Source organism: Bos javanicus, chromosome 8 (assembly GCF_032452875.1).
Source record: "Bos javanicus breed banteng chromosome 8, ARS-OSU_banteng_1.0, whole genome shotgun sequence".
In the NCBI taxonomy this organism is placed as follows: Eukaryota; Metazoa; Chordata; class Mammalia; order Artiodactyla; family Bovidae; genus Bos; species Bos javanicus.
Genome location: NC_083875.1, coordinates 39,469,962 through 39,491,584, shown reverse-complemented (window position 1 = coordinate 39,491,584; position 21,623 = coordinate 39,469,962). Strand labels below are relative to the sequence as shown.

Here is a 21,623-nt window from a genome sequence, read left to right as displayed (position 1 = left end):
GAGATCAAACCAATCAATCCTAAAGGAAATCAACCCAGAATATTCACTAGAAGGATTGATGCTGAAGCTGAAGTTCCAATACTTTGGCCACCTGATGCAAAAAGCTGACTCACTGAAAAAGACTCTAATGTTGGGAAAGATTGAAGGCAGGAGGAGAAGAGGAAGACAGAGGATGAGATGATTAGATGGCATCACTGACTCGATGGACATGAGTTTGAGCAAGTTCTGGGAGTTGGTAACAGACAGGGAAGCCTGGCATGCTGCAGTCCATGAGGTCGCAAAGAGTCGGACACGACTGAGCTGGACTGGACTGTAGCCAGTCAACTGCTAATAAATTATTATTTGCTGTTTATTTTCTATGTATTTTAGACTATGGAAATGATGTTAGACAAAAAAGCAAATTTGAGCAGTTTTCTTATTTGACTTCAAATGGGTCATAAAGCAGCAGAGACAACTCACAACATCAACAACGCATCTGGCTCAGGAACTGCCAATGAGCGTACAGTACAGTGGTAGTCAAGAAGTTTTGCAAAGGAGACAAGAGCCTTAAAAGTAAGAAGCACAGTGGCTGGCCATCAGAAGTTGACAACAACCATCTGAGAAGATCATTGAAACTGATCCTCTTATAACTACACAAGAAGTTGCCCGAGAACTCAATGTCAACCATTCTACAGTCATTTGGCATTTGAAGCAAATTGGAAAGGTGAAAAATGTCAGTAATTGGGTGCCTTGTGAGTTGACCGCATCTATTTCTGCTTTATTGACTATGCCAAAGCCTTTGACCGCGTGGATCACCACAAACTGTGGAAAATTCTTAAAGAGATGGGAATACAAGACCACCTGACCTGCCTTCTGATAAATCTGTATGCAGATCAGGAAGCAACAGTTAGAACTGGACATGGAACAACAGACTGGTTCCAAACAGGGAAAGGAGTATGTCAAGGTTGTATATTGTCACCCTGCTTATTTAATTTCTATCCAGAGTACATCATGAGAAACGCTGGGCTGGATGAAGCACAATCTAGAATCAGGATTGCCAGGAGAAATATCAATAACCTCGGATATGCAGATGACACCACCCTTATGGCAGAAAGTGAAGAAGAAATAAAAAGCCTCTTGATGAAAGTGAAAGAGGAGAGTGAAAAAGCTTAAAGTGTTGGCTTAAAGCTCAACATTCAGAAAACTAAGATCATGGCATCTGGTCCCATCACTTCATGGCAAATAGATGGGAAAACGATGGAAACAGTGAGAGAGTTTACTTTGGGGGGCTCCAAAATCACTGCAGATGGTGACTGCAGCCATGAAATTAAAAGACGCTTGCTCCTTGGAAGAAAAGTTATGACCAACCTAGACGACATATTAAAAAGCAGAGACATTACTTTACCAACAAAGGTCCATCTAGTCAAAGCTATGGTTTTTCCAGTAGTCATGTATGGATGTGAGAGTTGGACTATAAAGAAAGCTGAGCACCGAAGAATTGATGCTTTTGAACTGTGGTGTTGGAGAAGACTCTTGAAGAGTCCCTTGGACTCCAAGGAGATCCAACCAGTCCATCCTAAAGGAAATCAATCCTGAATATTCATTGGAAGGACTGATGGTAAGCTGACACTCCAATACTTTGGCTACCTAATGCGAATACCCGACTCATTGGAAAAGACCCTGATGTTGGGAAAGATTGAAGGCAGGAAAAGAAGGGGATGAAAGAGGATGAGATGGTTGGATGGCATCACGGACTCATTGGACATGAGTCTGAGTAAACTCTGGAAGTTGGTTCTGGACAGGGAGGCCTGGCATGCTACAGTCCATGGGGTCACAAAGAGTCGGACATGACTGAGAGACTGAACTGAACTGCTGCTACTGCTGCTCCTAAGTCACTTCAGTCATGTCTGACTCTGTGCGACCCCATAGACGGCAGCCCACCAGGCTCCCCCGTCCCTGGGATTCTCCAGGCAAGAATCCTGGAGTGGGTTGCCATTTCCTTCTCCAATGCATGAAAGTGAAAAGTCAAAATGAAGTCGCTCAGTGGTGTCCAACTCCTAGCGACCCCATGGACTGCAGCCTACCAGGCTCCTCCATCCATGGATTTTCCAGGCAAGAGTACTGGAGTGGGGTGCCACTGCCTTCTCTGAACTGAACTGAGTTGACTACAAATCAAAAACATCATTTTGAAATGTTGTCTTCTCTTATTGTATACAACAATGAACAATTTCTCAATCAGATTGTGACATGCAACAAAAAGTGGATTTTATACTACCAGAGACAACCAGCTCAGTGACTGGACCAAAATGAAGCTCTGAAGCACATCCCAAAGCCAAAGTTGCATCAAAAATAGGTCATGGTCACTGTTTGGTGGTCTGCTGCCTCTCTGATCTACTACAGTTTTCTGAATCCTAGCAAAACCATTACCTCGGAGAAGTATGCTCAGCAAATTGATGAGACACACCAAAAACTGCAATGTCTGCAGCTGGCACTGTTCAACAGAACAGGCCCAATTCTTCTCCACCACATCACCTGTCCACTCATTGCACAACCAACACTTCAAAAGTTGAACAAATTGGGTTACGAACTTTTGTCTCATTTGCCATATTCACCTGACCTCTTACCAACTGACTACCACTTCTTCAAGCATCTCGACAACTTTTTGCAGGGAAAATGCTTCCACAACCAGGAGGACACAGAAAATGCTTTCCAAGAGTTTGTTGAATTCGAAAGAGCAGATTTTTATGCTATAGGAATAAACTTATTTCCTACTGGCAAAAACGTACTGTGATGGGTCCTATTTTTATTTCCTGTTGGCAAAAATGTATTGACTGTGATGCTTCCTGTTTTATTAATAAAGATGTGTTTTAGCCTAATTATACTGATTTAAAATTCAGGGTCCGAAACCACAGGTACTTCTGCACCAACCTAGTATTTGAGAAAAGGCAGGTGGAAAACTTCTGGGAGCATGTGGCCAGAGTCTATCCTCTTTCACATATTGAAGTTAGATGTGTATTGACTTTATAATAATTATGTTCACACATATTTTTTACTTGTATGTTATGTAATGATTATTATACATCAAAATATCTCTGCTGTTTGATCCTGAATTGGAACTCAGATTAAAAACAGCTAAAATGTTATCAAAACAAGAGAAATCTGAATATGCAGTTTATTCACTGACAGTTTTATATTAATATCATACTTTCTGAATATGATAAATGTACTGTTATTGAAGGAACATAAACCCTGTTCTTTATATACTGAGATGATTACACTGAGATTTTCAACTGAGGTGGTAATGTGATGAACTACACAGAGTGACTTTTAAATATTAAGCCATCTTCATATACCATTAGTAAAAATTCAGGATATATAATCATTCCACAAAACCAGATGTATTTCTATACACCAGTGAGCTATCAGAAAAAGAAATTTAGAGAACAATCTCATTTCCAATTGTATTAAAAAGAATAAAATACCAAGGAACAAATTAACCAAGGAGGTGAATGACACATACACTGAAAACTTTAAGACACTGATGAGAGAAACTGAAAATAACACAAATAAATGGAATAAATTGTGTGCTCATAAATTAACTAAATGCAGAGTTCCAGAGAACAGCAAAGAGAGACAAGAAGGCCTTCTTCAATGAATACAAAGAAATAGAGGAAAACAACAGTAAGGGCAAGACTAGAGACCTCATCAAGAAAATTGGAAATATCAAAGTAACATTTCTTCCAAAGATGGACACAATAAAGGATAGAAACTGTAAAGACCTAATAGAAGCAGAAGAGATTGAAAATATCCAGAAAGAATACACAGAACTGTACAAAAAAGATCTTAATGACCCAGATAACCTCATTGGTGTAGTCTGTCATTCAGAGCCAGACATTCTGGAGTGTGAAGTCAAGTGGGACATAGGAGGCACTGGTGTCAATAAAGGTTGGAGGAGACGAAATTCCAGCAGAGATATTTAAAATCCTAAAAGATGATGCTATTAAAGTGCTGCACTCAATATGTCAACAAATCTGGAAAACGCAGCAGTGGCCACAGGAGTAGAAAAGGTCGATCCTCATCCCAATTCCCAAGAAAAGCAACACTAAAGAATGTTCAAACCACTGGACAACTGCACTCATCTCCCATGCTAGTAAGGTTATGCTCAAAATCCTCCAAGCTAGGCTTCAGCATTACATGAACCAAGAACTTCCAGATGTTCAAGCTGGGTTTAGAAAAGGCAGAGGAACCAGAGATCAAATTGCCAATATTTGATGGATCATAGAGAAAGCAAGGGAATTCCTTAAAACCATCTGCTGCTGCTGCTGCTGCTGCTGCTGCTGCTAAGTCGCTTCAGTCGTGTCCGACTCTGTGCGACCCCATATACGGCAGCCCACCAGGCTTCCCCGTCCCTGGGATTCTCTAGGCAAGAACACTGGAGTGGGTTGCCATTTCCTTCTCCAATGCATGAAAGTGAAAAGTGAAAGTGATGTCGCTCAGTCATGTCCGACTCTAGCGACCCCATGGACTGCAGCCTACCAGGCTCCTCCATCCATGGGATTTTCTAGGCTAAAGTACTAGAGTGGGGTGCCATTGCCTTCTCCAATAAAACCATCTACTTCTGCTTTATTGACTACACTAAAACCTTTGACCATGTGGATCATAACAAACTGGAAAATTCTTAAAGAGATAGGAATACCAGACCATCTTACCTGTTTCCTGAGAAACCTGTATGCAGGTCAAGAATCAAAGTTAGGGGCCCAAGTCCTTCTGATCGAGGCCCAAAAAAAAAAAAGAATCAAAGTTAGAACCTTATACCGAACAATGGACTGGTTCAGGGTTGAGAAAGAGTATGTCAAGGCTGTTTACTGTCACCCTATTTAAGTTATATGCAGAGCACATCATGCAAAATGCCAGGCTGGATGAGTTACAAGCTGGAATCAAGACTGGCAGGAGAAATATCAACAACCTCAGATATGTAGATGATACCACTTTAATGGCACAAAGCAAAGAGGAACAAAAGAGTCTCTTAACGAGGGTGAACGAGGAGAGTGAAAAAGCTGACTTAAAACTCTATTAAAAAAAACTAAGATCATGGCATCTGGTCCCATCACTTCATGGCAAATAAAGGGGAAAAGGTGGAAGCAGCGACATATTTCCTCTCCTTGGAATCTAAAATCACTGCAGATGGTGACTGCAGCAATGAAATTATAAGAAAATTGCTTCTTGGCCGGAAAGCTATGACAAACGTATACAATATGTTAAAAAGCAAAGACATCACTTCACCAACCAGGGTCCTTATAGGCAAGGCTACAGTCTTTCCAGTAGTCAAGTACAACTGTGAGAACCGAACAATAAAGAAGGCAGAGCACAGAAAAATAGATGCTTTCGAACTGTGGTACTGGAGAAGACTCTTGAGAGTTCCTTGGAAAGCAAGGAGATCAAACCAGTCACTCTTAAAGGAAATCAACCCTGAATACTCTTTGGAAGGACTGATGCTAAAGCTGAAGCTCCAATACTTTGGCCACCTGATGCAAACAGCCAACTCACTGGAAAAGTCCCTGATACTGGGAAAGACTGAAAGCAGAAAGAGAAGATGGCAACAGAAGATGAGATGGGTTGGATGCCATCACTGATTCACTGGACATGAACTTAGGCAAATTCTGGGAGATAAGGAGGGACAGGGAAGACTGGTGTGCTGCAGTCCATGGGGTCCCAAAGAGTCAGACACAACTTTGCAACTGAACAACACAGATTAGAAATATTAATATTGGTAAATATCCATGCTAGACTAGGTAATCTATAGATTCAATGCTGCTGCTGCTGCTGCTAAATCACTTTAGTCATGTCCGACTCTGTGCGACCCCATAGACGGCAGCCCACCAGGCAGGGAATCCCCCATCCCTGGGATTCTCCAGGCAAGAACACTGGAGTGGGTTGCCATTTCCTTCTCCAATGCTTGAAAGTGGAAAGTGAAAGTGAAGTTGCTCAGTCGTGTCCGACCCTCAGCGACTCCATGGACTGCAGCCTTCCAGGCTCCTCCATCCATGGGATTTTCCAGGCAAGAGTACTGGAGTGGGGTGCCATTGCCTTCTCCATAGATTCAATGCAATCCCTATCAAAATGCCAATGGCATTTCTCACAGAAATAGAACAATCCTAAAATTTGTATGGAACCATAAAAAACCCCAAATAGCCAAAGCAACTTTAAGCAAGAAGAATAAAGCTGGAGACATCACACTTCTTGATTGCAAACTGTATGACAAAGCTCTTGTCATGAAAACAGTATGATATTGGCATAAAAACAGAAACACAGATCAGTGAAACAGAACAGAGAATTCAGAAGTAACTCCATACATATATGGTCAATTAATTTACAACAAGGAGCCAAGAATATACAGTGGGTAAGGAACAGTGTTTGAAACAAATGGTATTGGGAAAACTGGACTGCCACACACAGAATAATGGAAATGAACAACTGTATTATACTATACACAAAGTTAACTCAAAATGGATTAAAGATTGAATACATAAAACTGAAATCATACAATTCTAAGGAGAAAACATAGGTAGTGAGCTCCTTGACATTGGTCTTGGTGATGATGTTTTGGATTTCACAAAAGCAAAAAATAAACAAGCAGGGCTACATCAAACTAAAAAGCCTCAGCGCAGCAAAGAAAATCATCAACAAAATGAAAAGGCAGTGTACTGAATGAGAGAAAATGTTTGTAAACCATATATATGATAAAGGGTTAATATCTAAAATATAAAGAATTCATACAAATTAAGAGCAAAATAAAAAATCCCAAACAATCTGATTAAAAAATGGGCACAGGACTTGAATAGACACTTGTCTAACGATGGTAAACAGATGCCTAAGATGTACTTCAATGGTGCTCAACATCTCTAATCATCAGGTATACACAGATCAAAATCACAGTGACATATCACTTCATACCTGTCAGCACAGCTGTTATCACAAAGATAAGAAATAAGTGTTTGTAAGGATGTGGAGAAATGGGAATCCTGTGCATTGTTGGTGGGAAAGTAAATTGGTGCTTCCACTAGGGAAAACAGTATAGAAGTTTCTCAAAAAATTAAAAACTATATGATTCTACTTCTGGGCGTTTATCCAAAAAAAAAAACAAAAACAAACTCAAAAAGATATCTGCACCCCCATATGCACTGGAGCATTATTTACAATAGCCAAGACATGGAAACAACCTGCATCCATCAACAGATGCATGGATAAGGAAAATGTGTGTGTATGTGTATACACACACACACACCCATTATCATACAGTTGCAAATTTTTTTCTTCCACACACACACTGGAATATCATTCAGCCCATCCTAAATGAAGTTAAGTCAGAAAGAGAAAGATAAACACCATTTGATCTCACATGGAATCCTGACCCCTCCCCTGAGAAAAGGACTTCATAGATAACAGAGGACAGACTGTGGTTGTCAAATATGGGGGGAGGGGGGTGGGGGAAACAGGTGAAGGTGGCCAAAAGGCACAAACTTCCAGTCATAAAATAAGTAAGTTACGGGGACATAATGTGTGTACAGCACGGGGACTAAATTTAATAATACTGTATTGCATACTTGAAAGCTGCTAAGAGACTTGTGGACACAGCAGGGGAAGGAAAGAGTAGGATAAAGGGAGAGCAGCACTAACACATATACACTGCCATACGTGAAACAGCTAGCGGGAGGCTGCCGTGTAACACGGGAGTTCAGCTCAGCGGCCCACAACGACCGAGAGGGGTGGGACGGAATACGGGAAGCAGGCTCAACGTGGAGGGGGTACATGTACACTTACAGTTGATTCATGTTGTTGTATAGCAGAAATTAACACAACACTGTCAAGCAATTATCTTCCAGTTAATTTTTTTTAATTTTAACAAAGTTGATAAGAAAACATCTTAAACCTTCTCAACGTAAGGAAAAAACATCTGCATCTGTATGGTAATGGATGTTAACTAGACTTATTGATGATCATTTTGCAACACATGCAAATACTGGGTCACTATATTGTATACCTGAAAGTTGAAAAAATCTTATATTCCTGAAATAAGCTCAACCTGGTTGGAAACATTACCTTTTTTGTATGTACACATATACATATAAATACACATATTGATACATGGCTGGATTCAGTTTACTAATTTTTTTTTTTTTAGGATTTTTGCATCTCAGCATGGCATTTATTTACCAAAACTATCTACCAAAGCTGAGACTACACACACTTTATGACTCTAGTTTCACTAAGAAATGTGCATACACAAACATGTATATGAAAGACACTCATTAAGAATGTTCATAAGACCACTCATAAGAGCCAAAGCCTAGAAACAATCTAACATCACTACTACAATGGATATCCTTGTGAATGGAGTATTATCTGGCAATGAAAAAGAATGAACTAAACGTAACACAGATGAATCTTACAAACATAATACTGAGAAAAAAAAGCCACACACAAAAGAAATACTATGTATGAGTCAATTTAAAGTTCAAACACAAGCAAGATTAAATCTACCAAGAAACAAGTTAAAATACGGTGATCCTGGGGAAGGAATGACTGAGAAGGGACCACAGCAGAGGCTTCTGGAAGCAACCAAAATACTCTCAATCTTGATCTGGGTTCTAGTTACATTACTTACTCAGTCTATAAAAATTCATTAAGCTGAGCATTCAGAGCTGTGCACTTTTCTTAGCTTATAAAAAAACATGACATAGGGGCTTTCCTAATGGTCCAGTGGTTAAGAATCCACCTTCCAATTCCGGGGACTTAGGTTCAATCCCTGGTCAGGGAACTAAGATCCCACATGCCACGGAGCATCTAAGCCCGCACACAGTAACAGAAGATCCTGTCTGCCACAACTAAGACCCAATACAGCCAATCAACCAATCAATGATGAAATAGACACCTAAAGATAAAAGTTCAATTTATGCACTGTACAATAAAAAATACTTGAGAAAACCATAAGATCCATCAATAGGAAAAGGTTTTGAGTAGCTGCTACCTGGCCTTTGACCCTTTACAGATGCCATGGCTGTACAGCAGTGCTCCAGCTCTACCCTAGGCTCTCACTGATTGTCCATGGAGGCCTACAGGCCACAGACAGGTCCAGTGATGGTGTAAAAGGGAAAACTGGAGAGACTGGGATGGGGAAGACAGATGAGCTCCATGCTAAGATAGTCTCTGTGATATAAAAAAGGCAAAGGGAGCTCTTCCACAAGAAATTACAGACTTGAGGTTTTTAGCAAGTAGTTATTCATCCTAAAAGTACACACCAATACTAGCCCAATTTTACAGATAAGGAACTGAAGTATGGAGTGGTTGAGTGACTTGTCCAAGGTTACAGTGGTACAGCACTGAGATTTGAACTTGGATCAGCAGACTATAGAGCCTGTGCTCTTTATCACCACCTACCCTGCCTCCCCCAGAAAGCTCTTATCTTAATTATCTCATAGAGAAATATTTTCACCTTATAGTCTTTCTCCTACCATCATCTAAATCCCACGATGCTCCCAGTTTCTTGTGCATTAATTTCTTCTTAAAGAATGAGCCCCATCTTTCTTAAAGCAAAAGTTATCCACATGTGTGATAATAAGGGAAGGCAGATCTCAATGTCAATAAACTCACCATTAATATAAACAGTCTCTTATGCATGGACCTGAAAGGTGTTTTCAATTTTTCATTCTTATAAAAAAAGAAAAAAAATCAAAAAGACTATGCAGGACTTAGATCTATGCATCTGTGTACAACTATTTCCACAGAATAAATTCCTACAAGGCGACCTGCTAGAAGGATCTGTACATTTTTTAAAGTGATATATATGGCCAAACTGCCCCAAAACTGCACCAATCTATACTTCTAGCAATAGTGTATAAAAATGCCTGTTACTCTCTATTCATCAGAATTGGGCATTATCATTCTACTTACCTTTTGCAAAACTAATTATTAAAAAGTTCTTACTGTTATTTGAATTTACATTTCTTCTAAAATAAAACTTAGTTTAACAGTTTCTCAAAAAGTTAGAACATAAACTTGTCATATAACCCTGTAATTCCATTCTTAGGAATCCACTCAAAAGAAATAAAAATACATGACCACACAGAGAACTACACACAAATGGTCACAGCAGCATTATTCATAATGGCATAAAAGTGGAAACAACCCAAATGTCCATCAACTGATGACTGGATCAATGAAATGCAGGATATTCCTACATGGAATATAATCTAGCCATAAAAAAGAATGAAGAATGCCCTTGTGGTCCAGAGGTCAGGACTCCACGTCTTCATTGCCAAATGTGCAGGTTCAATCCCTGGTTGGTGAACTAAGATCCCTGCAAGCCATGTGGTGTGGCCAAAAAATAACAGTAATAATAATTTTTAAAAGAGGATGAAGTACTGATACACACTACAACATGCATGAGCATCAACGAATACTGTAAGAAGTGAAAGAAGCCAGACCACTCATGAGTATGGGGTTTCTCTTTGGGGTTATCACCCCAAAGAGTGGGAGATGAAAAGATTCTGAAATTGATTGTAGTGATGACTGTACAACTCTGTGAATATACCTAAAAACTACTGGGGACTTCCCTGATGGTCCAGTGGTGAAGACTTCACCTTCCAATGCAGAGGGTCTGGGTTTGATCCCTGGTCAGGGTGCTAAGATCCCACATACCTCACAGACAAAAAAAATCAAACATAAAACAGAAGCCATATTGTAACAAATTCAATAAAGACTTGTTCAAGTCAAATTCAAGATTACATATAGTATATATTTTATATATTTATATAGAGATGAATTAAAAAAAAAATCCCAGAAGGATAGGGACTAAACTATAGCAATAGTTTGCTCTGGGTTGTAACATTACAGGGTCATGGATATTTTTCATAAGAGGGAAAAAAAAAGATTTCATTGACCCCGTTGTTTATGGGCTTCCTTCTACTCAAGGTTGGTAGCATATAATTTCTTTACAAAGAACATATATTACTGGTTTAATCACTTTAAAATTTTAAACAATGAATTTTGTAACACCTTCAAATCTATTAAATTAAGCCTTGACTCATGATATATATCATCAGTCTGATAAATTATGCCATTCTTTCATGCATTCTGGCCCTTTTTAAAAAAATTAAGTAGTAGTGATTATTCTAGTCACTAAAACCTCCCCAAATGAATGTCTCTCTGAAGCGACAACAGGACACTACAGAGTACAAACTGTTTTAACTGAAACATTCCCAGGCAGGACAAACACTACTGTTCAGGATAAAAGCGCCTGCCGCAGAAGCTGAGGACGGACTGGTCTGGCAGTGATCCCCAGGACTCCAGACCCAGGAGGCCTCCTCCTGCCTCTTCAGACACGGAAGCAACACTAACTAGCTTTCTGAAAGCAATGCCCATGAGAAAGCTAGTGTTTTGTAGCAAGAACATTGGGAAGTGAGAGATATACTGAGAAAGGTATTAGACCATCCGAAAATGCCCAGAAAGCTTTGGGGTAGAGCATTTAGCCACAAGGATAAACTACCAAAATCTAGAGGGAAAACAGCATACAAAGACTCAAAGAAAAGGGAAAAACATTCTTTACAAATCTTTTGTAGAATGCCCCTTCACAAAGAAAATTAATTTTGAAATATGGCAATTTTATTCTAGAGTAAGTAAAACACTTAAGCTGTATATATATTGCTCCTCTGTCCACTGGATTTTCAGGCAAGAATACTGGACTGGGTACCATTTCCTACTCGAGGGAATCTTCCTGACCCAGGGATTGAACCCACGACTCCTCTGTCTCCTGCACTATAGGTAGATTCTTTACTCACTAAGCCATATATATATTGCTAACTAGTAACAAGTCTGTTTTTTGTTTTATTACTAATCATGTGCTGTGCTTAGTCACTCAGTTGTATCCAACTCTTCCCGATCCCATGGGCTATATCCCACTAGGCTTCTCTGTCCATGGGGATTCTCCAGGCAAGAATACTGGAGTGGGTTGCCATGCCCTTCTCCAGGGGATCTTCCCAACCCAGGGAACGAACCCAGGTCTCTCACATTGCAGGTGAATTCTTTACGATCTGAATCACCAGGGAAGCCCAAGAATACTGGAATGGGTGAGTGAGTGAGTGAAGTCACTCAGTCGTGTCCGACTCTTTGTGACCCCATGGACTGTAGCCTACCAGGCCTCTCCCTCCATGGGATTTCCCAGTCAAGAATACTGGAGTGGGTAGCCTATCCCTTCTCCAGGAGAACTTCCTGACCCAGGAATCGAACTAGGGTTTCCTGCATAGCAAGCGGATTGTTTACCAGCTGGGCTATCAGGGAAGCCCATATGAAATGCAAAAATGTAAACAGTACAGAAAACTATAAAGAGTATAAGTAAAGCTGCAATGGCAACTCTGGTTTTAAGTTTATGAAGCACTGGAGAATTCAAATTGGCTTTTCACAGTCTGCCCCATCCTCCCCTCTAGTCACTCACACCACAGCTCCATCAGCAATGCCCACCATCCAGTGGTGACTGTTATTAACATAATAATGCCAATATATCTAAAATGTAAACTGTAGGATTCTTGAGCTTAACTGTCTGCATTTAGTAGAAAGAGCATGGACTATAAATTAAACCAGTAAAGTGAGTACTCAATAAATGTAAAGAAATAAATGAAATGACTTGTGTCTTGCTCTCACTAACCCTAGGTTAATGTGTCTCTTTTTTTAAAATTTTTGAACGCAATTTTTAAAGGGTACTGCATCTAAGTTACTGCAAAGTATGGGCAATATTCCCCATGTTGTTCAATGCATCCCTGAGCCTGTCCTACCCTCAACAGTTTGTACCTCTTCCTCCCTCACCTCTGTAGAGTGCCCCCCACCACTGGTAACTGCTAGTTTTGCTCTGTGAGTCTGCTCCTGCTTTGTTATATTCACTAGTTTGTTGTATTTTTTAGATTTCACATATAAGTGATATCACACAGTATCTGTCTTTGTCTTATTTCACTTTGCACAATATCCTCCAAGTCCATCCACATTGCTGAAAATGGCAAAATTTCATTCTTTTGTATGGCCGAATAGTATTTCACTGTACATACACACACACACACACACACACACACACACACACACACACACACTTATCTATTCATCTGTTGATGACACAAGTTGCCTCCATATCTTGGCAATTGTAAATAATGCTGCTAGAAACATCACACTGCATGTATGCTTGAATTAACGGGGTTTGGGGTTTTTTTTTTTTTTTGGATATATACCCAGGAGTTAGGTAAATGTGTTTTAACTTCTCTGGATTATATGTATGAAAGATATATTAATATATACACACAGAATATGTATGCATGAATTAATACATATGCACAGAAAAAATTCAGGAAAGGCACAGACTAAACCTTAAAACTGGTTCTTCTCTGGGTTACAGAAGTTCAGGGGCAGGGTCCTGTGATAAAAAATTAAAAAGAATGCGTGTGGCACTTCCCTGTTGGAATAGTAGATAAGAATCCACCTGCCAATACAAGGGACACAGGTTTGATCCTTGGTGTTGGAAGACTTCACATGCCGTGGAGCAACTAAGCCCACGAGCTACAACTACGGAGCCCGTTCGCCTAGGGCCCGTGCTCTGCAATGAGAAGCCAAAACAATGAGAAGCCCGCGCACAGCAGTGAAGAGTGGCCCCTGCTCGCCTGCATGCATCCATGAAGGCCCACCACAGCCAAAAATAAACAAATAAAGCATGGATGTGAAGGTACTTATAGTATACTTCCAGGAGAGAAACTATAAAAAGACACACTCCTGCCCATGTGTGGTCCAGATATTTTCAGAGAAAAGAAAGACACAGTGTCCTCTCTGCTTACAGAATGTTCTCCTGCTGCTTTTTGATCTGGTAGTTATTATATCAAGTGTTTCTCCTATCCTGACCAATATCCAAGAATTAGAGGGAAATGAATAATAGTGAGTCATCCACTTACCCCCACAGACATTACATAGCAGCTTCTTCTCACTATTCAGATGAAGAGTAAGCAGAAAGCTATGAGTTGAAAAGAAGGGAGAACCTTGCTTCTGACCACGTAACTTTGAGATTCTCAAAGGTTTAACTGAAGTTAAAATATACATTTGAGTGGAAAAAATCTAAAGTTGGATGGAGAATATTAAAATGTGTATTGTTTAGGTTATGAAGACACACTTAGCATATTTTTATAACTTAAACAATACCATGTCTGTGAAAAGTGCTAAAAATATTTAGAAAGTTCCCATATCACCTTACTCACTTCCCTTAGCCCACCTCATGCCTAAAGACAGTGTTCATTATTAAGTTTCTAACAAATGCAACATCTCTCACTAAAATGCATTACACACACTTCTAAAAGAGCAGAAAAATAATAGCATGAAACTACCAACAGCAGATTTCAGTATCTCCTAACTAAACAAATCTGAGCTCTGAACTCTAGTATGATTTACCGGATTTTTACAACGTTAAATATTATTTTGTTAAAAACTTTAAAAAGACAAGCTAAAACTATCTCATGCTTTAAAAAGAAGGTTCATTTCATTAGATTATTTACATTCAGAAATTCTCCACTTCTATAAAAACACAAATTGCATTACAATATACAATGCATAGCCTCACGTACCTGTTTGGAATACAAGTTCTTTCCCTCCTACACCTGCTGCCTCCAAGTTAATAAATGCACGGACTAGGCTGGCCCAGGGGTGCTGGGTAATAAAACCATGACTGGCCTGAATGAGAAGAAAACAAATACTGGGTAAACAATCTAATATCACTGAAGTCTTTATGTTGCTTTTTTAAAAGATGGAACGTCTACGCTGATGAGGCAAAGAAAAAGGAAAAAAAAGGCACAATCATTTTTTTCAAAGGCAGGATCGAAAGACTTCCTCTGTTTCTATCCCTCTGACTAACGGCCGTGTGCAGTTTGCTCAGTGGAAAGTCACTCGTCACAGAAGGCGGCCTCATTCCCACGAGTGAAGCCAAATAGCATCTTTAGTTAAGTGTGAGCCTGTGCAAAAGAAAGCACAAAACAAAAGAAGGCACTATTCCTATGGTTGGGCACTCATGACATATGCCTGCCTCAAAGCATCTCTGAAACTCTAGAAAACCTGAGGCAAACAATTACGCCATCAGAGAGCCCTTTAATGAATTAAACACTGACAAGATGATCTGTCCTGAGTTTTCAAAATTAAGCATGAATACATAAGTGGCTATCGATTTTTTTTAAAGTACTGCCTAGTACAGTATTTCTTTCACATGTCATTTTATACTACTCCATCAAAACCAATGGGTTAGCATTATTATTATTCTCATTGTCACTATTACTCAAGCCTAGTCTTTAAAATAGTAAAAGCTCACTTGCAAGACGTTCTCCTCAGCACCATTAAAGAGAAATATGACCGCATGATGTAAGGCTTCTGAAGATGTCGACAAGACACGAAGGACTTCCAGCATCACTGAACAGCTAACTGCGTCATCGCTGGCACCTTTAAATCAGAAAAACAGATCTGCTTCTCAGATTTTAAAACCTTTATAGCACAAACCATCATGGCAAGAAAAGGAGTTTTCCTACCAAGGCAGCATCAGAACATCTGCAGTAGCACCGCTCTGGCATCATCAGGTAATAACTGCACCTGCCAGCAGTGACCTCCAGGAGGACAGGGATCTTTGGTTTGCTCGCTGACTTACTCTCAGTAACTCCAACTGTGCCTGGTCCCACAGCGGTTGCTCAGTTAGTATCTGTTAACTAATCAACTAGAGGGGACCTAAAGCAATACTGAACACTGGCATTCTCATCACCAAAAGCAATTTAATTTATCCTTATTCATATCCTCTGTAGTATCTTCACTTCTGGTTTCCTATGTCATCTCCAACTGCCACCCACTCCTTTCCTGCTAGTTTTTCTGCCAAAAATCATAAAAGCTGCAGATCATTCCACATTTAGAGGGGTCAGTTTGGATAGTGTAGCATTATATTAAAAGTTTCTCCAAGGGGATCGTGTGATGGAAAAATATAAAGAAGACACCTAATAAGAAACAGGAAAGGGGGTAATGACCAAAGTATTAATAATATCCCAGGTCTAAGAATTGATAAAACAGAGGACCTTATCAAATCACTTAACCTCTTGATTCAGAAACTTTAGGTATTAAACATGACTATAAAGGTGACTTTTGTACTTAGACACTTTTAAAAGTACCGTAAGAGGTAATTAAAGGAACTAACTGGATATTAGCTGATGTCGTTAGCATGCTCAGTCATGTCTGACTCTGTGTGACCCCATGGACTGTAAGCCTGCCAGGCTCCTCTATCCATGGGATTTTCCAGGCAAGAATATGGGAGTCGGTTGCCATTTCCTATTCCAATTTGCTGGTATTAAGGAATTACTACTGAGTTTTTCCGTGAGGTAATTCATGGTATTATAAGCATGTCAAAAAAAGAGTTCTTATCTTTCAATGATACAGCCCAAAATATCTACAGAGGAACTGATATACCTGAGATCTGCTTCAAAATAGTCAAGGGGAGGGGGTGGGGGAGTACAGAAAAAACAAGATTGAACTGTTGAAGCTGGGTGATAGGTACACTCAGGTTCATTAAACTATTCATTGTGTATACACTTGAAATTTTCCATAATGAAAAGTTTAAAGAATAATCAAAGTAAATAGGCACAGTAATAACCCAGGCAACAGCATTTCTGGGTTTACATGCTGGGAGGCAGGGTGCTACAGAGATTAGTGTAGGTTTTGGAGTAAGAAAGACTTGGATGTCAATTCTAGCTCTGCCCCTTTTCTCCTTCCTGGACTGAAGGGCAAATTGACGACACCTACTCACAGATGTGCTGTGAGGATGACAAAGTAACGCAGAGTGTCTAGTATGCGTGGTAGGCGTTCAGTGTCGGTTTTCCCTTCTTTTCTCTACACATTTATGGACTGCTCTGCAGCCAGCTAAAGTGTTTGTTCTGGTGCTATTAAATTCAAGACCTCATTCCTGCTTGAGAAGAAACTACCTGTTAGCTATACTTGTCTTAGTAGTGATTACTGGACTATAATTTAATCAAAGTGAAACAAAGTAATAATTACCTCAATACTATCGAGCAGGAAATACATGTAGCTATCAATAAAAAGTGCCATCTTTCAAGAACCAAATGAAATAAATGGTCTTTAACTTTGAGACTGTGAGTTACTTTAAAATAAAAAGCAGTAAAATTTTTCTTTATTCAAAAGAAGACAAATGGAAGTTGAAAGATATATATCTCTGTAGGGTGGATTAAAAGTTAAACTGTACTTTTATCATCTATTTTAATAGCTCTGGTGTCTGAGAACAAACCTAGAGAAGGGTCAGACATCTTTAAGAAAGAGAAGGAAAGTTAGAGGACAGTGTCAAAAGGGCTGTATCCTTAACCAACATCCCTTTCCATTTAGAATTATCATTGAAACTGAAGCCACCTCCAGAATAATAGCCTGGAACCATGCAAACCCAAGAAGGTATTTAAGGCCTTTCTGTGGGTAACACTACTCCTAACTGATATCAGTTCCTAAGTTTCAGATCTCTTGCTGAGAAGCACTCTTAAAAAATACTCATGCTTCAATTTGTTCATCCACTAAAAAAATTTAGGTGATAGTCTATTTTATAAATGTCTTTAAAACCATCTTTAACAATTTATTAATGACAGAAATTTCCCTGAGATTGTTGGCATGGGTATCCTTATAAAATTTTAGTTAAAAATGGGTTCCAGTAACCAAATAATCCCATCCTTATGCCCAGACTCCATATATGATTTCTAACATTTAGCACTGTTTCTGACACTTGTAGACACATCTTTCTTACATAATGCTCTTAAATAACCATGGTGTTAATTTGTTCCTTCCTAGATTTTAAGCATCAAAACAGTAGGCAAAAGGTGATGCTTATTACTGGTTTGAACTGGACATAAAAGACAACTAATTTCCCCAACACAAAAAGGTATTTTTGACTTTGTAAAAAAAACATGAGTGCATGCTGATTTTTGAAAAAGCATGTTACATTCTAAATGCAATTGGCAAGATTTCCCACTAAAGATATCCTAGTATAAAAAATTTTATCAAGCAGATAAATTTTATTTTAGACTTTGTATAACTCTGCATGTCTACACTGGGCCTGGTTTAAGTTTAAACATTCTGGAAGAACTTAATATTAAATAAATACTAATAACAAAAAAAAGGATTTTTCATGCCAGTTGCTAGTCTACTATTTCACTCATATTTAATCCTCACTTAATCCTCTAAGCAATGCCATTAAGAAAGTACTATTATCTCTCTATTTTTCTGATCAGAAACTGAGGAAAGAAGAGGTTAAGTAGTTTGCCAAATGGAACATTAACTACAACCCAATACTCTCCTTTCTTTCAAATACAGCTAAAAGAACCGACTAGCCAGGAAACCCAGGTCCAGGCCCTGTCTCAGATCAGTGGTAGTCAGCTAAGTGTATTCCTATGTCAAATGAGGGGACTGAACCAGATGCCATCTCACTGTAAAATGCTATTTTCTATTCTTCCCTATGTACATTCCCCAGCTACTGAAAACCTTTCTCTGAGGAATCTTGCTTTAAAAAACTGAAGTTGAATTTAGGAGATATTCATTCAACAAATATTTATTGTTTCAGGCCGTGTCCTAAACATCAAGTACTCTATTTTGGTAAACTATTTTCAGGGCAAGATTTATGGATTAATAATTAACATGCTCTAAGAGTATGGCATCCCCGATGGATCAAAATTCTCACTTAACAGGTTGAAAGAAACTGCTAGGAGAATGAGTCTCCAATTACACGTCCCATACAAGCCAAGACTGTTCCTTTATCCCACATTCCCAGAGCCTAGCACAACACCTAGCTGAGTAAACACTTGAAGGGGCAGAACCTAACTCCAGGACTCAAGAACACACACTGGTAACAATGATAAGGCTATTTCAGTCTGGTAGAAACACTCGATGCCCTGTAGATGGGCGGCTGGCACTGTTTGAAAATTAAGTAAATAAAGCACTTGAGAGAATACTAAAAGGTAGAATCATAAACAAAATTATAGTATTCTAATTATCCTGTCTTCCACCACAATGAAAAAAGGGTTTGTCTCAAAAAATGGTGTCCCACAATTACTCAAGCAGTTTGGAGTTAACAAACTTTGGAGGCTATGAGGACCTCAAAATGACCAAAAAACAGGCACATACCTGGTGAGTTCGCCACTGAGTCAAAATGACAGTTAGCCAGGACAGCATGCTGGGCTCCATCTCTGGGTTCCAGCTTTACCACAACATTGGTAATGTTGTCATAGTAGCTTGTAAACCCTCCCAAGAAGTCAATGCTAAAGGAGCCTGTGGGCCGTTGTACATCTACTGAAATCTTGTGAAGGCTGTTGCTTTGAGCTTCAATCAGTTTAATCTGTTCCAAAAGGTAATGTACTGTCAGAATTTCATTTTCTGGACTTCCTGTAGTCCTGGGGCCAATGGATGTTATATGTTCAAGATAATCCCTGGAAGCAACGAAAAGAAGCATGATGACAAGGCATGCTGGCTGAAAACTAACACTTTGAGCAACTTTCCCTCCACACTCTCCCTCCCCAAAAGACAAGTTCTTTGACATAAAACAAGTTCTTCTCACACAAAAAGGCTGCCTTTAATATTTCAGGTAACATGTGAAAATCACTTGCTGAGTTCCATCATTTTTTCTGCCTTTCATGAATTCATCCCTTCAGTTTTCTCCACCCACACCACTCCCAACTTCTCCCAGCACCCACAAAGAAACGATACAAGGACCAGGGAGTTTACTCAAAATGCGTAACTGCTGATGGCTAGATAGGACAGCATACAACTTTATTTTGTCATACTCTGGAGGGTTATTGACTCTGGGTTACTGATTCTAAGCAGCAGAAACCAATGAGCAAAGACAATTTAGTCAAGAGGTTAAATAAGCAAAGAAGAACTTTTTATTTTGAAGAATGGACTCAGCCCTCCCAGTGTGCACATAGGGCCTAGTAACTTCAATTCAGGCTAAACCAACTCTACCCCTAAAACAAACAAAAATTTTTTTTGTCTTTTCACTGCATTCCAAATCAGTAAAAAGGGGGGCGGAGGTGTGTTTCAGGAAGCCTTTTTAAAAAAATAAGATTCCAGTGCTTTGTACTTAAAAGTTTTTTTTGAAACACAGTAGTTGTTGAAAACTCTGCAAGCATATGATTTTATGAGCTTTGGTTTTTACACTTAGGTTTTTACAAAACCTCTGACTTAACTCACGTTTTCTGGCACACTTAAACCAATGAGCAAAGTTTTAGTTAAAACAAAAAAAAACCTGACACGCCAAGAACAAGCTCCAGGAATCTCAGAACTTCTAAACCTGTAAAATTGTGAATGTGCCGTGTTCCAGAGAAAGCCTCCAGAGTGCTCAGATTTGAGACCTGTACCCTCAAAAACTTAGATCACTGCATTATTCCCTTCCGAACCCTCCCCGAAAACCTAACTGGGTTCACAAATTTCACAGCTTTTCGTTTGTATAGCAGGAGGGCGAGTAAAAGTGTAAGTTGCTCTGAGAGATAGGGGACGACTAACAACCAGAAAGTGGCTGGAAAAGCCGACGTATTGCCCTGACCACCAGCAACACGAGCTTAAACAGGGGACAATGCGAGCCCCGCGTCCCTTAAATTGTACCTCTAGAAGGGGGGACACGCGAGGCCACCCTCACTCCACCCCACGTGCAGCCGGACAGGGCCGGCGAGCCCGGGCGGTCCCGCGGGGCGGGTACACCCAGATGAGGTGCCCCGGGCCGAATAGGAAAGCACCGGCCTGGTGGGAGGGGCAGTACCTGGCTTGGTGCGCGTCGAACTCTCCCTGGTGGCCAACAGCTGCCCCTCGGAGCACGAGTTGCCGCAGCGAGAGCTGCACAAGCGCCCGCAGCGCGAGCAGGTAGAGCGCTAGCCCCAGCGCGGCGCGCGCCTCAGACAGTCCGGTCCCCGTGCCCCGTCTCGCGCCGCCACCGCTCCCCTCCCCGCTCCGCTTCCGCGTCCTTGCGCCGCCGCCGCACGCGTCCGCCAGGGGCTCCGGCGCCAGGGCCTCCCTCTCCGGTTGCTGTGCGGCCGCCGGGCCGTCCCGGCGCTCCCCTCCGATGCGGTGCCGCCTCACGGCGCCAGACTCCGAAGCCCACTCCATGGCCATGAGAATCAGCAGCCAGTCCAACCGCCCCGGCCCGCTACAGCTCTGGGAGCCTCCGCGGCGGCCGCAGCGCCTCCTAGTGAGCGGACGGAAACTGCAGAGGGCCAAACTTCTTCTGATTGGCCGGTCCCGCGGCGCCGCGCCTCAGGTTCTTTGGGCAGATTGCCTGAGGCTCAGCGGCAGCGCCCAGAGCCAACTGGGTGTGATGGGTGTGCCTTCTTATGCAGGAGTTCCCTGCCTGGCATTGGGACACAGATTAATAAATGGAACATCAGATCAGATCAGTCGCTCAGTCGTGTCCGACTCTTTGCGACCCCATGAATCGCAGCACCCCAGGCCTCCCTGTCCATCACCAACTCCCGGAGTTCACTCAGACTCGCGTCCATCGAGTCAGTGATGCCATCCAGCCATCTCATCCTCTATCGTCCCCTTCTCCTCTTGCCCCCAATCCC

General features: G+C 40.7%; 1 protein-coding gene across 3 annotated transcripts in view; it reads right to left on the bottom strand.

Moving 5' to 3' along the window:
• Positions 1-21,258, bottom strand: part of ERMP1 (endoplasmic reticulum metallopeptidase 1) — a 60,377-nt gene extending 39,119 nt beyond the window's left edge. For 2 of the 3 annotated variants that reach the window (XM_061425355.1, XM_061425357.1), the window contains exons 1-4: positions 20,825-21,257; positions 19,198-19,499; positions 15,359-15,486; positions 14,625-14,730 (exon numbers count right to left, since the gene is read on the bottom strand). In XM_061425355.1, coding sequence (XP_061281339.1) covers positions 14,625-14,730; positions 15,359-15,486; positions 19,198-19,499; positions 20,825-21,174 — 886 coding nt within the window. In that variant the 5' untranslated portion in view covers positions 21,175-21,257. Of the gene's footprint in view, positions 1-14,624; positions 14,731-15,358; positions 15,487-19,197; positions 19,500-20,824 lie in introns of all 3 variants that reach the window. The other variant, XM_061425356.1, reaches the window with a different exon arrangement.
• Between the last annotated feature and the right edge of the window lie 365 nt (positions 21,259-21,623).